General features: G+C 36.2%; 1 protein-coding gene across 1 annotated transcript; it reads left to right on the forward strand.

Annotated features, from left to right (window-relative positions):
* Window positions 1-7684: 7684 nt before the first annotated feature.
* LOC113733717 (polygalacturonase-like) lies at window positions 7685-9562 on the forward strand. The gene is made up of 4 exons (XM_027259909.2): window positions 7685-8195; window positions 8391-8680; window positions 8781-9009; window positions 9124-9562. The coding sequence occupies exons 1-4, from the start codon at window positions 7755-7757 to the stop codon at window positions 9340-9342; spliced, it is 1179 nt and encodes a 392-aa protein (XP_027115710.2). The 5' UTR covers window positions 7685-7754; the 3' UTR covers window positions 9343-9562.
* Window positions 9563-13909: the final 4347 nt, after the last annotated feature.

The following is a 13909-nucleotide window of genomic DNA, read 5'->3' on the forward strand; positions in this document are numbered from 1 at the left end:
TTAGTGTTTTTTTCACTCTCTCGTTTCTTTTTATAGTTTCTTATTAGAAGATCAAGAAGCTAGGAAATACTTTAAGACATTTGTATATTGGAATGCTATATAGGTCAAGACATTTGTGGGGTACGTGTGTATCATAGATGGTCTCCTACAAAATTCTACATGCACTATGCTCCTCAATTCTTGTTTGTGGTTGATAAATGTGTATTTTGTGTGTTTTAAGTATATTTTATTATTTAGTTTTGGTGTCTATTATTCTTTTTTATAGTTAATTAATTAGATTTCTAGTGAATTATATATTTTGTGGTTCAAAGTGTGAAACATTACATTTTTATGTGTTCAAATGGTGAAAGTTTCATGTTTTTGTAAGTTTTAATGATTCAATCATCAAATGGTTTAATTCTATAAAAATAGGGCCTTTGTTAAACTTGTTTAATAACTTTGAAAGGTTAAAAACACTACCAAAATGTAGTCTTCATTAGTTTTTCTTAATTTATTAGTATAGTATAGTTAGTTTAGTTTATCCATCTTGTACTTGTAGTTAAATTTGTTCTAAGTTCTTCCACTTGGTGGTGAAGCAGCAGAGGTATCGTGCAGCAATTCACAGGATTTGAGATTCGCATGGCACTTGGCTTATAGATGATGACTCCATCGGACTGGAAGCAATTAGGTATTTTGAAGAGTTGTTCTCGGAGGATTATAGTTCGGATCCCCGATTGTTCCATGTTATTCCTAACTTGAGCTCCGAAATTGATAGTATTTGTCTGGAAGAGGTCCCATCTTTTGACGAGGTTACGAGTGTGGTCTTTTCTGTGGATGGTGATAGTACAGCAGGCCCGGATGGCTTCACAGGAAAATTCTTTACTTTTGCCTGGGAGGTGATAGGTCCTGATGTCTACCAAGTGATTCTAAGTTTCTTTTGTGGAGCAGAACTTCCTCGATTTGTTACGGCCATCTCAATTGTTCTTATTCCAAAGGTCCTAAATCCTCACTCTTTCTCTCAATATCGCCCTATTAGTGTGTGTAACTTTTTGAATAAAGTTATTTCTCGAGTTTTGGTATCACGGTTAGCTCCGATTCTGCCCCGTATTATCTCTCTTCAGCAAAGTGTGTTTGTGCCGGGTCGCAGTATGTCGGATAATTATCTCCTAGCTCAGGAGTTGATATCAGATGTCGGGAAGAAATGCAGGGGGTCGGAATATGGTGCTTAAACTTGACATGGCCAAGGCATATGATAGGATGTCCTGGGTGTTTGTTCTTAAGGTATTGCGTCAATTTGGATTTGGGGAAAGATGTATTGATATGGTGTGGCGATTGCTATCAAATGTGTGGTTTTCGGTGATTGTTAATGGTGTTTCACATGGTTTTTTTAAGTCCTACCGGGACTTCGGCAGGGAGATCCTCTACCACCGGCGCTTTTTATTATTGGAGTTGAGGTTTTGTCTAGAGGGTTGAATTTGCTTTACTTGCAATCAAATTTTGTGGGATATAAAGTGCAGCGACACTGCCCTGCTATTTCTCACTTGGCTTTTGCAGATGACGTTATAGTGTTTGCTAATGGGTCGGCTTTTTCGCTCAGGAAAATTATACGAGTGCTGGAATTGTATCAATGTGCATCTGGTCAATTGGTGAATACTAGTAAGAGTGGTTTTTTGATTCATCCTAGCGTGTCACTGGCTCGAAAAAGCGTCATTGAACGGATTACTAAGTTTTCTAAAAGAGAATTTCCGGTCCGTTATTTGGGTTCTCCGTTATTTACTGGTCAGTGCAAGGGAGCGTATTTTGCGGATTTGTGCTAGCACATTGTTGATAAGGCGTGGAAGAACCGCTTTTTATCATCTGGTGGTAAGATCATTTTGATCAAGCACATGCTGTCGAACATTCCCCTTCACCTGTTGGCGTCAGCGATACTTCCAAAAAGCTCCTTCCGGATGATTGAACGAGTCTGTGCTAATTTCTTGTGGGGAACGAGCAAAGACTCAAATAAGTTTCACTGGATTAGGTGGAGAGATTTATGCTATCCTCCAGAGGAGGGTGGTGTTGGATTTCGGTCGATTTATGACACTTATCAGGCCTTTTCATGCAAACTGTTGTGGAACTTTAGGAATGGTATCTCGTTATGGGCTTTATTCTTGCGGAACAAATACTGGCACGTTTCTCATCCTTTTCAAGTGTCCATGGTCTTTACTAGTTCTGCAACGTGGTGTCGCATGTTGGATATTAGGGGATTTGCGGAGGTATTCATAACGTGGAGACCTTATAATGGCAATTGTCATTTCTGGTATGATAACTGGACAGGCTCAGGTGCTTTTTACCTTAGAGTGGAGGTGGAGAAACATTTGTCTTTTCAAAATTTTGTAGCTGATGGTGTGTGGAATGGGCGGTTGTTGGCTCAAGTCTTACCATCTGATATAGTCTAGGCTGTTATGAAGGTGCCAGTCCCTTATTCTTCGTCGGTGGATAAAATGGTTTGGATGGCTTCATTGTCTGGACATTTCTCAGTATCCTCGGCCTTCCATGAGTTGAGGGAGGCCAAGCCATCCTCTTTCATGTATAGGCAAGTTTGGCATCCGCACCTCCCTCAAAAAATTTCCTTCTTTATGATGCGGTTGTTGCGAGGACAGTTACCGTTGGATGATATTTTAACTAAGCTTTTTCTTCACTTACTATCCAAATGTTTTTGCTGTGTGGAGTCTAGTATTGAAACCCGACAGCATGTGTTCATGGATGGTGAGGTAGCAAGGGTGGTTTAGAAGTTTTTCGGATCTCTCTATGGTATTACATTTGGTTATGACCACTTAAGAGTGTATTTGGCGAATTGGTGGTACAAACCCACTAAGTCTGAGAGGTTAAAGTTTGTCTTTCAACTCGTGCCCACTTTTGTGTGTTGGAATTTGTGGAAGGCAAGGAATTCAGCAATGTTTGAAGGAATTACCAAAGATACCCGATCTATCTGTGAAGCAGCTTTTCAGAACTTGAAGGATGCCTACTGGTTGAAATTTGGTGAATTTCAGCAGGTCACGACTTGGCCTCAGTTCTTGGGATTGGTGGAGCGGCGTGCAGAAGTGTTTAGGATTCGTTTGGTTCATTGGCAATCTCCAGTCTTGGGAACATTTAAGCTGAATATAGATGGGTGTTCTAAATGAAATCGGGGTCTGAGTGGTAGAGGGGGGATCCTTAGGGATGTTTCGGGGTCCTTTATCTTTGCCTTCGCAGGATGCTTTGGCTATGGAACTAGCTTGCAAGTTGAAGCTAAAGCGTTATTGCTTGGGTTGCAACTGTGTGTCCAGAGGAAGATGGTAAGGCAGCTGGTTGTTGAATCGGATTCGAGGTTGTTAATACAGATTTTGACGAATAATTCCCAATGCCCGTGGTCAATTAGTGGTGAGGTCGAGCAGTGCTCCACACTTTCTAAGGGGAGTATACAATTCAAGCATTGTTACCGACAAGCCAATAAGGTGGCAAATATTCTGGCCAATGTCAGGTGTACCTTGTCTGAGTCGATCTGTTTCTATGAATATCTAAGTAGCCTGCCAGGGGTAGCTAGGGGTGAATATCGTTTGGATAAATTGGCTTACCCATCTATTCGAAGACGTCGCGTTAAGTAAGTTTCTTATATTGAGCTTGTATGGATAAGGTCAGGTTTATGCCCCCCTCAGGACTGCTTTAAAGTAATAAAATTGGGGCTGGCATCCCAACCCTAGCTCTGGGGGTTGCCAAAAAAAAATTGGATGAAAAATTAAGGTGCAAAATGGAGATATTGGAACCCATGCAACAAGGGTGACTTCTCTCCTATCACTTTTTCTTTTGTATTTAAGTTCATATTTAGCTATAGTACAAGTATGGTCTTTTCTTTCATTTTATCATGTTGCTAAAGTTTGTGTCTAGAGTTATGGATGAATTTTCTATATTTGTTTGTGATATTTATTTGGTTATTTGATAATATTATTTTTGAGCAAGTTATTTAGAACTTTTTCTTTTCTAATTGTAATTAATTGGGTATTAATTGTGATAATTTTAAGGTGTTAAGTTTACAATGAGAATTGAAATTTGACACTAATTTAAGAAAGTGCTAAACCTAATGAGTTCACTCACGAAAGTAGAAGAGCGCTTTTGAGACTTTAGTGGCTTGTTCCATTTAATTTCATAGAACAAATGAGTTTGGAGTTAATTTCATAATCACAAGAGTAAGTATGGGTTAGTTATAAGTATAGTTGATTTACTACGAGATTAGGTTTCACATGCATTAGAAAATTATGCCATAACTAGCCAAGATAATAATATTCAATTAACCGATAACTTCACTTGCAAGAGTAGTAAGGAATTCCATAACCCTAGAAGTTTTTTATTGTTATTTTTAATATTTTTATTTCATGTTTGTAATGTGGATTTAATCTCTTGCATTTGTGGTAATCTAAATAATAGAGGAGTTCAAAAACCATTGGTAATTGACAATCTTCTCTGCGAAATCAATACCTAATATCCCTGTATTCAATAAACGATCTGTATACTTATTGAAAATAGAGTATTTAAGTTTTATTAAATTTAGTGCATGGTACAACTTCTTCAAGTTTTTGGTATTGTTGCCTGGGAAAATTTGATTCAATCTTGATATTAAGAACAACTTTATTAGTTTAGATATTTTTACTTGCTTTTCTTGTCTTTGTTGTGTCAAGTGTCTTATTTGTTGTGTTTGATGTTTTATTGAGTCTTTTGTTTTGTGTTTAGTGTCTTGTTTTTTATTTATATCTTTTACACCATTTTTCTTCACTAATCTTGCTTTTAAATTGTTTGAAAGTATTTTTGGATTAGAAGGAGGATAGTAACCAAAAGATGATAAAAGCTTGAGAGAAGGAAGTTCAACAATGGATTACAATTTTCAAAACTACAACTATACAGGTAACCAAAAGATGTCTGACGGTATATCTTTTAAAGATGACTTAAGGAGGTTTTTTTTTTTTTTTAGCTCAATTATTATTATTATTATTTTTTTTTTTATTGAGAGGAAAATGGATAGCACAAACATACAAATGCTGCATGGAAGCAGCTATTTAACCTGATATCTACGGAAATTTGGAAGACCCAACCTATCAAGAGTGATATCACCTTTTACTAGACGAGGTAATTCATTAAAAGACGTATACGTTATAGATACCCTCGATTCCACCCCAACATTAGACAATCTATCTGCAGGCCTATTTGCTTCACGAAAACAATGTGAAACTACCTTAATAAACCTTCTAGCTTCCAACATTTCTTGTAACAAAAGTTAAACTTGATTATATAACATTAAAAGTTCAATTGGACACTATTACAAATATACTTGAACGAAAGAGAAATGTTAATGCTTACAAATAAGATAATATGTCTCTTTTAAGATTTCAAAATATCCATATAAACTCTTGTAGTTTTATGTAAAGTGAAAGTAGACAGAAAGCATCTCTAGCTATGGTAATTGATCGAGACAAGCTCCAAAAGTGCGTCTGATGTTATTATATGATTTTGTTTGTATCCACATAATTTACTTATGATTTTATGTAAAGTGGTTAGACCATTATTTAACTTAGTATTTAAGTAAGGGCAATATTAGTAATTTAATTAATGATGTTCTGGAGATTATTTTCCATCATTTCACAAAATAGCAATATTACCCTTATTTAAATACTAAGTTGAATAAGGGTCTAACCACTTTATATAAAATTACAAGAGAATTATGTGGATACAAACAAAATCTTAGGGAATTGAGTGAATTTTTATGCAAAATCAAAAGGAAATTAAGTGAATATTATAATTTTATCAGATGCACTTTTAGAGCGCGTCTCGATCAATTACCATAGCTAGAGTTGCTTTCTTTCCACTTTCGCTTTACATAAAACTACAGGAGGCTGTATGGATCCATATTTTAAAATCTTAAAAGAGACGTATTATCCTATCGTAAAAGAAGAGGTCATTGCAGATTGGTCCATGTATATATGCTCATGATAGGCACAGGCGCAGTTTTGAATTAGCGGAAAGAGACGTGCGGGTAATATTCATGAATGCAGGTTGGTTGTTTTAAGGGCACCAATGTTTCTTGCAGTTTTTGATAGCGTGTGATATAATTTGACCCTTAGACACCTCCTACGGCGAGGTCTAGCAGCCCCTGTATTCAAATGCCAGTTGTCTAAATGAGATTAATGCATTTCCAAATAATCATCAATTAATGTTGTTCATCAATATAATTTTGCCTAAAAAAAAAAATCATTTCAAAGAACTTTAGTGTTTGTACCATATGATCTTGTGCAACTGCCAATGTGTAAACGGTGAATAATCATATCTCGGATTAGCTTTCTTAAAACAGAATTGATTTTAATAATTTGACATAAGCCGAATTACCAGAATGCAAAAAGGTTTTAGAGATCCTCTTTTGGAAATTCCAAATGCATGCACTATTCAGATATAACATAGTCGTCAAACTTACTGTTTATTTTATTAACATGTATGACCTATAAGTACCCAGTTGCTTTCAGGTACAGTTTTAAGTATAAGAGCACATATTTTGACTTAAAACATTCTGCGGTTCGATTCACCCGCTGGATATATAACTGACCAATGGTTACATATTGCAAAAGGGATATGAACAACAATCAGTAGTAGGTTTTCATGCATGAAACCAATTGGCAGATTTTGAGCCTGCAAAGTGACAAATCAAATATGGAAAATGACTTGGGTTTTAAGAAAAGCTCCTTCAAATTTCTTGCTAAAAAAAAAACAAAAATTTTTTATATAGCTTCTGGCTGGTCAAACAAGAAGGTTTTTTGGATTTGAAATAATTACTAGCTAGTGACTAAATACCGTGTATAAATGAAAATAATCCAACTAATTACTAGTAAGTTCAAGTTATAATAAAAATATTTTTACGTGAATTTGGAATGCGTTTGGATTCAATTGATAAACATTACAGTCATTAAAAAAAAGAGTAAATCTTATATACACTGACAATGTATACACTATCACCATTGAATCCATGACATGTGTGCAAAAGTTGAATTTCAGATTCAAATTTTGCTTAGTTGTTATTCATCCAATGCTGACAAGCCAGTACAGGAAAGATTAATCAAAAAATATATATATATTTACCAATTCATAAAAAAACTTTTGACGAGTTATAAGTAGTTTAGCTTTTCATTATCTTTGTTTCTAAACTACTCAAAAACAAATGTTTTAAAAGGAAGAAAGACAAATAAAGCCTTCCTCCTCAGGAGGATATAGCCTACATTGATCCATGCCACTCTATCCTCAAGAAATTACGAATTGGAATGCTACAGAAGAGCAATTAATGGAAATTTACAGGAATTTTGCTTCCAAAATTACGAAATTTTAGCTAGCCAATTAATGTAAAGCGAACCGTGTGATCACAGAATATTTCTTCCATTTTTGTAATCAGAACTAGTCCTTCCATCTTTCCATGTATGTATAATAAGAACTTCAGCCGATAATTCTCTTCCGTCTTCTTCTTCTTCTTCTTGTCCTTCACGTTTGCTCCTACAGTTTTTGTTAGTTAAAGTTGAACTGCCATTTCTGGCATTGCCTAACACAAGAAATTGAAGTAAAAAAATATATATCTATTGGCAGAATGGATTGATTTGCTCGATCCCTATATACATACACGCCAAGCCTATAAATATCACCCATTGCTTTTCAAGTTCCTCATCCCTCAGATTGTTACAGCAAAATCTTAGCCTTTACAGATTCTAGAAGCCACCTCTGATAAGAAAATGAACAGCAAAATGAGATTTCTTGCTGTCCCATTTCTCTTCATTTTCTTCCTCTTGCCATCAACTGAGAGTGTAACGTACAATGTGCAGAGTTACGGGGCGAAATCTGACGGAAGAAGTGATTCCACGAAATCTTTTCTGAGTGCATGGGCTGCAGCTTGTGCCTCAGTTGAGCCTGCAACAATTTATGTTCCACGAGGAAGATATTTGGTTGGAGGAGCATCATTTTCGGGCCAAAATTGCAAGAATAATGCTATAACCATTCGCATTGATGGAACCCTTGTTGCTCCATCTGATTATAATGTCCTTGGACATACTGGTAACTGGCTCACGTTTGAAAGAACTAATGGACTTTCGATTTACGGTGGAACTCTTGATGGCCAAGGGACTGGTCTCTGGGCTTGCAAAAACTCCGGCAAGAATTGCCCTACAGGAGCAACGGTATGTTGTATAGTCTCCACTGCTTTGCCCTTTTTTTCTTTTTTTTTTTTCCTTACAAGAATCGACAACTTTTAAACTACTTGAAATGGATACAATACTAAAAGCACCCTCAAGGTTTATTCCAGGTTCCGTTGAATTAGAACGCATGACTAATCATTTCCCTTAATTTGTTTCTTGTTTTTCATGCTGCCACAGTCACTGGGATTCTACAATTCAAACAATGTCTTGGTCAGTGGATTAAGTTCGTTAAACAGTCAAATTTTCCATATCATCCTCGACGGCTGCAAAAACACTAGGCTAGAAGGAGTAAAGATTTCAGCTCCAGAAAACAGCCCAAACACTGATGGAATTCATGTCCAATCATCTTCTGGTGTTGCAATTACTAACTCTCACATTGGCACTGGTGATGATTGCATCTCATTAGGCCCTGGAAGTTCCAACATATGGATTGAGAATATCAACTGTGGTCCTGGCCATGGAATAAGGTATCAAAATCGGAAACTTATTAAGAGTCCATTAAAGTTCTTTGCAGTTGCTGTAATTTTGATTTATTTAGTCAATACATTGATTTTGTGCTTGTTTCAGTATTGGCAGTTTGGGAAGTAATTTGCAAGAACCAGGAGTTAAAAATGTGACAGTTAAAACTGTTACACTTTCGGGCACACAAAATGGTCTGAGGATAAAAACATGGGCAATGCCTAGCAATGGATTTGTTACTGGAGTTCTGTTTCAGCATGCAGTAATGGTTAATGTCCAAAACCCCATCATTATCGACCAAAATTACTGCCCAAATAGGGCCAAATGTCCTGGTCAGGTATGATCAAAAGGGTTATTATTATTATTATTATTTATGTTTTGCAAAAACATTTATTTATGAAAAAAGATCAGAAATGGGAGCTGATAAATGTGTACATTAATTTTTTGGCAGGCCTCAGGTGTGAGGATTAGTGATGTGACATACCAAGATGTACATGGAACATCAGCAACTGAAGTTGCTGTAAATTTTGACTGCAGTAAAAAGTATCCATGCAGCCGTATAATTCTGGAGGATGTCAATCTTTCCTACAAAGATCGACCAGCTACGGCTTCATGTGTCAATGCGGGCGGATCTTCATCCGGTCTAGTTGAGCCGAAAGCCTGTTTGTAGGAGAAAATGCATGAAGTTCCATACAGTATTTAAAATACGTGCAAAATAGTTGCACAAATCTTGTAGAAAATAAGGGCTCACTTAAGAAAGTGAAGCAGTCTAGCTTTTTATAATGTCCTGTCAAAGTGTAAATCTAGCTTGTGCCTGTGGCTGGATTGGCCTTGCGATCAACACATTATTTGATATTAATACAACAAAATATGTTCTTTTGTGGCTTGAACATCTTCTCTCCTTCAGTTATTTGATTTGGTTTATGGAACTTTAAAATCTATTGGCAAGTAATATGGCTTTAACATCTTCTAATTAATTGTTTATGGAACTTTATCCTTGATATCGTCTACGAAATTGAAATCATATTCATATTTTGCTTATTTTAAAATCTCACGGAGGTCCTTGATTTTTTTTTTAAGTCTAATGGGTTTCTAAAGTTTTATTTTGAACTTTTTACGCTCTAAAATTTTTTGTTGTGTCAAAGTGAAAGTGGTCTTCTGGCTTGTCGATGTGTGAAGCTCAATCTATTTATCCTTGCATATGCACATAATTGGTCATGATACCTTCTCAAATGTTATGTATCTTTGCATAAAAACTTTATCCTTACTTTAGAAGATCTATAGCTATTTATTCAGGTATAAGAGTAATTTAAAAAAATAGAGTATTATTATTGGAAGTAGAGGGGCCAAAAAAAAAAAGAAAAGAAAAGGTTGAAAAGACTATGGTGGAAATATTAAAGTTATGCCTATGTTTTTAAAGATTTTTTTAAAAAAAATGGTTCAAAAGTTTATTAGATTCATTTTCACCTTCTCTTTGTTTATTTTTGGCTCATAAAGGTCACTTTTCCAATCCAACATCTTTAATTACGGGTAAATCAAAGCTATTAATTGCTTGAACCCTGCATCAAAGGCTGATTTTTTTATTTTTGGTTAAGTTAAAATTTATTCCCGAGCAACAAAATGTAAGTTATCAGAAAATACGGATAGAGCACATCGTGATGAGCAGCTAAGGCAGCAATATAGATCGAGACAAGGAACACATCTTGATGAACAACAAAATGTACCTTTTTCCTAGAAGAATGAACAGCGAACTCTTTCCGAGTAGTCGTAGGTAACCAAAAAAAGAGGACGTCTTTCTTGCTATCTCTCTACGCGCGAATGAGCAGCGAACGACTTTGTGTAATTTTCATCAATGGGTTTGCGTCAACTGTTCTCAATGAGGAGCAACTAATTTACTTCTTCTACTCAGGGGATAACTGAGAAATTGGTTCAATTACAACTGTGAAATTGAATTGATTTTAATATTCATATATTTTCTGATTTAATTTCTTATATTTGTTTTGTTGTTTGAATATCAAGGGCTCGATATCTAATTCAACCTAGCTAATAACATTTCCTACCAGTTAAGATAGTTAAATCCGTAATTGTTTAATTGTCTTAAATTAGTAATAACTAGTATGATTGAGTTTGTGTCAGGAAGACATACAATCTAATCTATATAAACCCTAGTAACATGTTTATTGATTAGAATAGGGCATTTCTAGCTTTTAAGGGAATTAGAAAATTAAATCTTACAGTCGTACCTAGGGTTATTTCTTGATCAGGAAAATAGTTAACGGTCGTATCTTAACTATCGACATAGTAAGAAAACGTTGATTGTCGTCATTTGTTTGACAGTTATAACTTATTTATTAATGAATAAATGAAATAATTATTGCATCAATAAGTAATTGTGTGAACCACTTCTAAAGTTTTTTCCTTGGCTAGAGCTTGCTTTTTTTTTTTTAAAACGTCTTTTTATTCATATATGGATAAACAACATACAGAAATTTCCTTCTACATATGTTTAATTTTTCGAATTGAAGGTATTCCTATTCTGTCTAGACGTATTGCCCCACGGGCCAGTCTTGGGAACGTAGAAAAGGTGTCATATAACCTGACTTGTTGCTGTGAATGAGATACCCCCTCATTGGACAATGCATCGGCAACTGTGTTAGCCTCCCGATAACAATGTGATAAACAAGTCGGGTCCTCCAAAAAATGCCGAATCTGCCTGACCTCCCTTGTAACCTGCCATGGACACTGAATTTGACGATGAATAATTCGAACTAAGGACAATGAGTCCGATTGTATACATATATTCCCAAACCCCCTTTGTATACACGTTTGAAGACCAATGAGAAGTGCCCGAACCTCTGCATGGAGACTTGTAGTTTGTCCAAAATAGGCCGAAAAACCAAAGAGTGGTAATCCCGTTGAATCCCTTAGAACACCACCACCTCCACCCAGTCCTGGATTACCCTTAGAACAACCATCTGTTGAATTCAGGCTATAAGTTGAATTCAGATGGATGTTCTCGGGGGAACCCAGGAAGGAGTGGGGGGGGTGGGCTTGTGCGGGATAGTCGAGGAAATTTTGTATTCGGCTACGCGGAGCCCTTCGGGGTGATAACCAGCATGCAGGCGGAACTTCGAGCGTTGCTATGGGGCGTTAGACATTGTGTGATTCGAGGGTGCTTGGAGTTACACTTAGAGGCGGATTCTCTCACCCTGGTTCACATTGTTCAAGGGACTAGTGCTTGTCCTTGGCGTTTACAAAGAGATCTGGATGAGTTGATGATGTTCAAGCAATATTTCACATCGATCACACACTGCTACAGGGAAGCAAACGCACCTGCAGATCGTTTGGCAAATTTTGGTGCTGATTCTAGTACAGGTCATGTGTTTAATACATTCTCAGAATTGCCGCAATTGGTTAGGGGGGCTATTAGATTAGATCGATTAGGATTTCCTACGTTTCGTACACGGTGTCTGGCATGAATTGGAATAAGAAGCAGAAAAGGCCAATGAAGGTGAAAATAGCGGTTAGAAGGACATCAAGGGAGGAAGATTGACTGCTAAAATCTTCAAAGATCATCCTTCAGATTCACTGGAAGACATCCTGATATGGAAAAATGAAGATTTAATCTTAATTTCAGTTTTTAAATGCTTAAACTTTCACTAGCTTGTAAATTTATTGTCAAATTGTGGTTTGATGGCAGGGAGTTTCGTCCTTTTTTAAGGGGAAACTCTGCCGAAATTTTTATAAAATAATAAAATTTCAATTAAAAAAAAAAAAAAACCATCTGTATTTAGTATGAACCGCCATGGCTCCTTTGACTCCCAGCGAATAGCTTTGAAGGCAACCCTTCCAACAGTAAAATTCGGCGAATCATACAATTGTCGGAAGGACTGTGATCGGATTGCTTGTTTGAAATGAATCCCTACCATGGACTAAATTTCCAAGAAAATTGCTTGGCAAATTGCAGATGGTCTCATTTGCTTGCTTATTATTGATTTAATTCTAATTTTCTTTAGTTTGATTTCTTTCACTTAAGTGGATCATTTATTTTAAAAGTAAATTTTATATACACTGACAGTGCATATACTATTACGGTTGGATGCACGACACATATGCAAAATTTGGGTTTCAAATTCAAATTCGGATTATGTGTCATGCATCCAATGGTGTTAGTTTTATAGGTAAAGAATTATATCCTATATTAGTTCGAGAGATGGAGAAAGAGCGGTTAATATGTAAGTAAGGGTTCATGATCTAATAGTTTAAACTTTTGAGTCAGAATTGGGTTCCTAATTTACATTTTAGACTCTTTGATAGGCTCTTTCGAGATTTTTCTCCCCAGCAAGTGGTATCAGAGGTTCAGATTGTGAGTTTGGGTTACTCATGGGCAAGTGGATTCTTCTCGGAGTTGGGTTAGTAAAATTTTTCTTCTTGATGGTAAACCAAAGTGTCAAGAAGTTTGACTAGTGTTGGATCAGGTGCGCCATAGGTTTGACAAAGGGGTCCGGTTGACGTTAGACCATAGAGCCAAGAGTTGGCAAAGGGTTCGAAATCCAGTTTGGATATTGAAGAAGAGTGGGTCCATGATTGGAAGAAAATGTGATCTTAGGCGATAAGTTAGACTTACATTGAATATTAAAGTGGGTTAGGAGAAGACATTGTAAACTTAGATTTAATGTGAGGGGTTACTTATGAAAGGGAAGATTTGTTAGGTTCATGAGTAAATAATTATATCTCACATTAGCTCGAGAGATGGAAAAAAGGCAGTTAATATGTAAGTAATGGTTCGAAACCTAATAGTTTAAGATTTTGTGTCAAAATTGGGTTCCTGTCTTATATATTCGGCTTTTTGATAGATTCTCTCAAGATTTTTCCCCCTAACAGTAAGATTTCATCAAAACAACTGTATTCTCAGATATTGATAAAAAAAAATGTGGATGGAGCACGCATAGATGAACAGCTAAGGAAGAGATGCAGATTGAGACAAGGAGAATTGACTTTTTGGCTGATTTGGATAATGTTTCAAAGGCTGATTTTAACCCCGCATCAAAGGCTGATTTGGACAATGTCTCAAGCAGAATTGACTTTTTGGCATCGATCATGTGTAAAGAGATCAACTTACGTAGGTTGCTAAAGTTATGCTTCACATGTTCATATATATTTTTGACTTGCAAGAAACTAACTGCATTCAGATTCAATCATCTCACGTGCAATTTTGCGGCCCCGATTTACATTTT

Source organism: Coffea arabica, chromosome 3c (assembly GCF_036785885.1).
Source record: "Coffea arabica cultivar ET-39 chromosome 3c, Coffea Arabica ET-39 HiFi, whole genome shotgun sequence".
In the NCBI taxonomy this organism is placed as follows: Eukaryota; Viridiplantae; Streptophyta; class Magnoliopsida; order Gentianales; family Rubiaceae; genus Coffea; species Coffea arabica.

Excerpts from the sequence above, each read along its gene's own strand:
- LOC113733717 (XM_027259909.2), top strand. The coding sequence starts at position 7,755 with ATGAACAGCAAAATGAGATTTCTTGCTGTCCCATTTCTCTTCATTTTC. Across the intron at positions 8,681-8,780 it reads GGTCCTGGCCATGGAATAAG|TATTGGCAGTTTGGGAAGTA; the intron begins GTATCAAAATCG and ends TGCTTGTTTCAG. Across the intron at positions 9,010-9,123 it reads GGGCCAAATGTCCTGGTCAG|GCCTCAGGTGTGAGGATTAG; the intron begins GTATGATCAAAA and ends ATTTTTTGGCAG.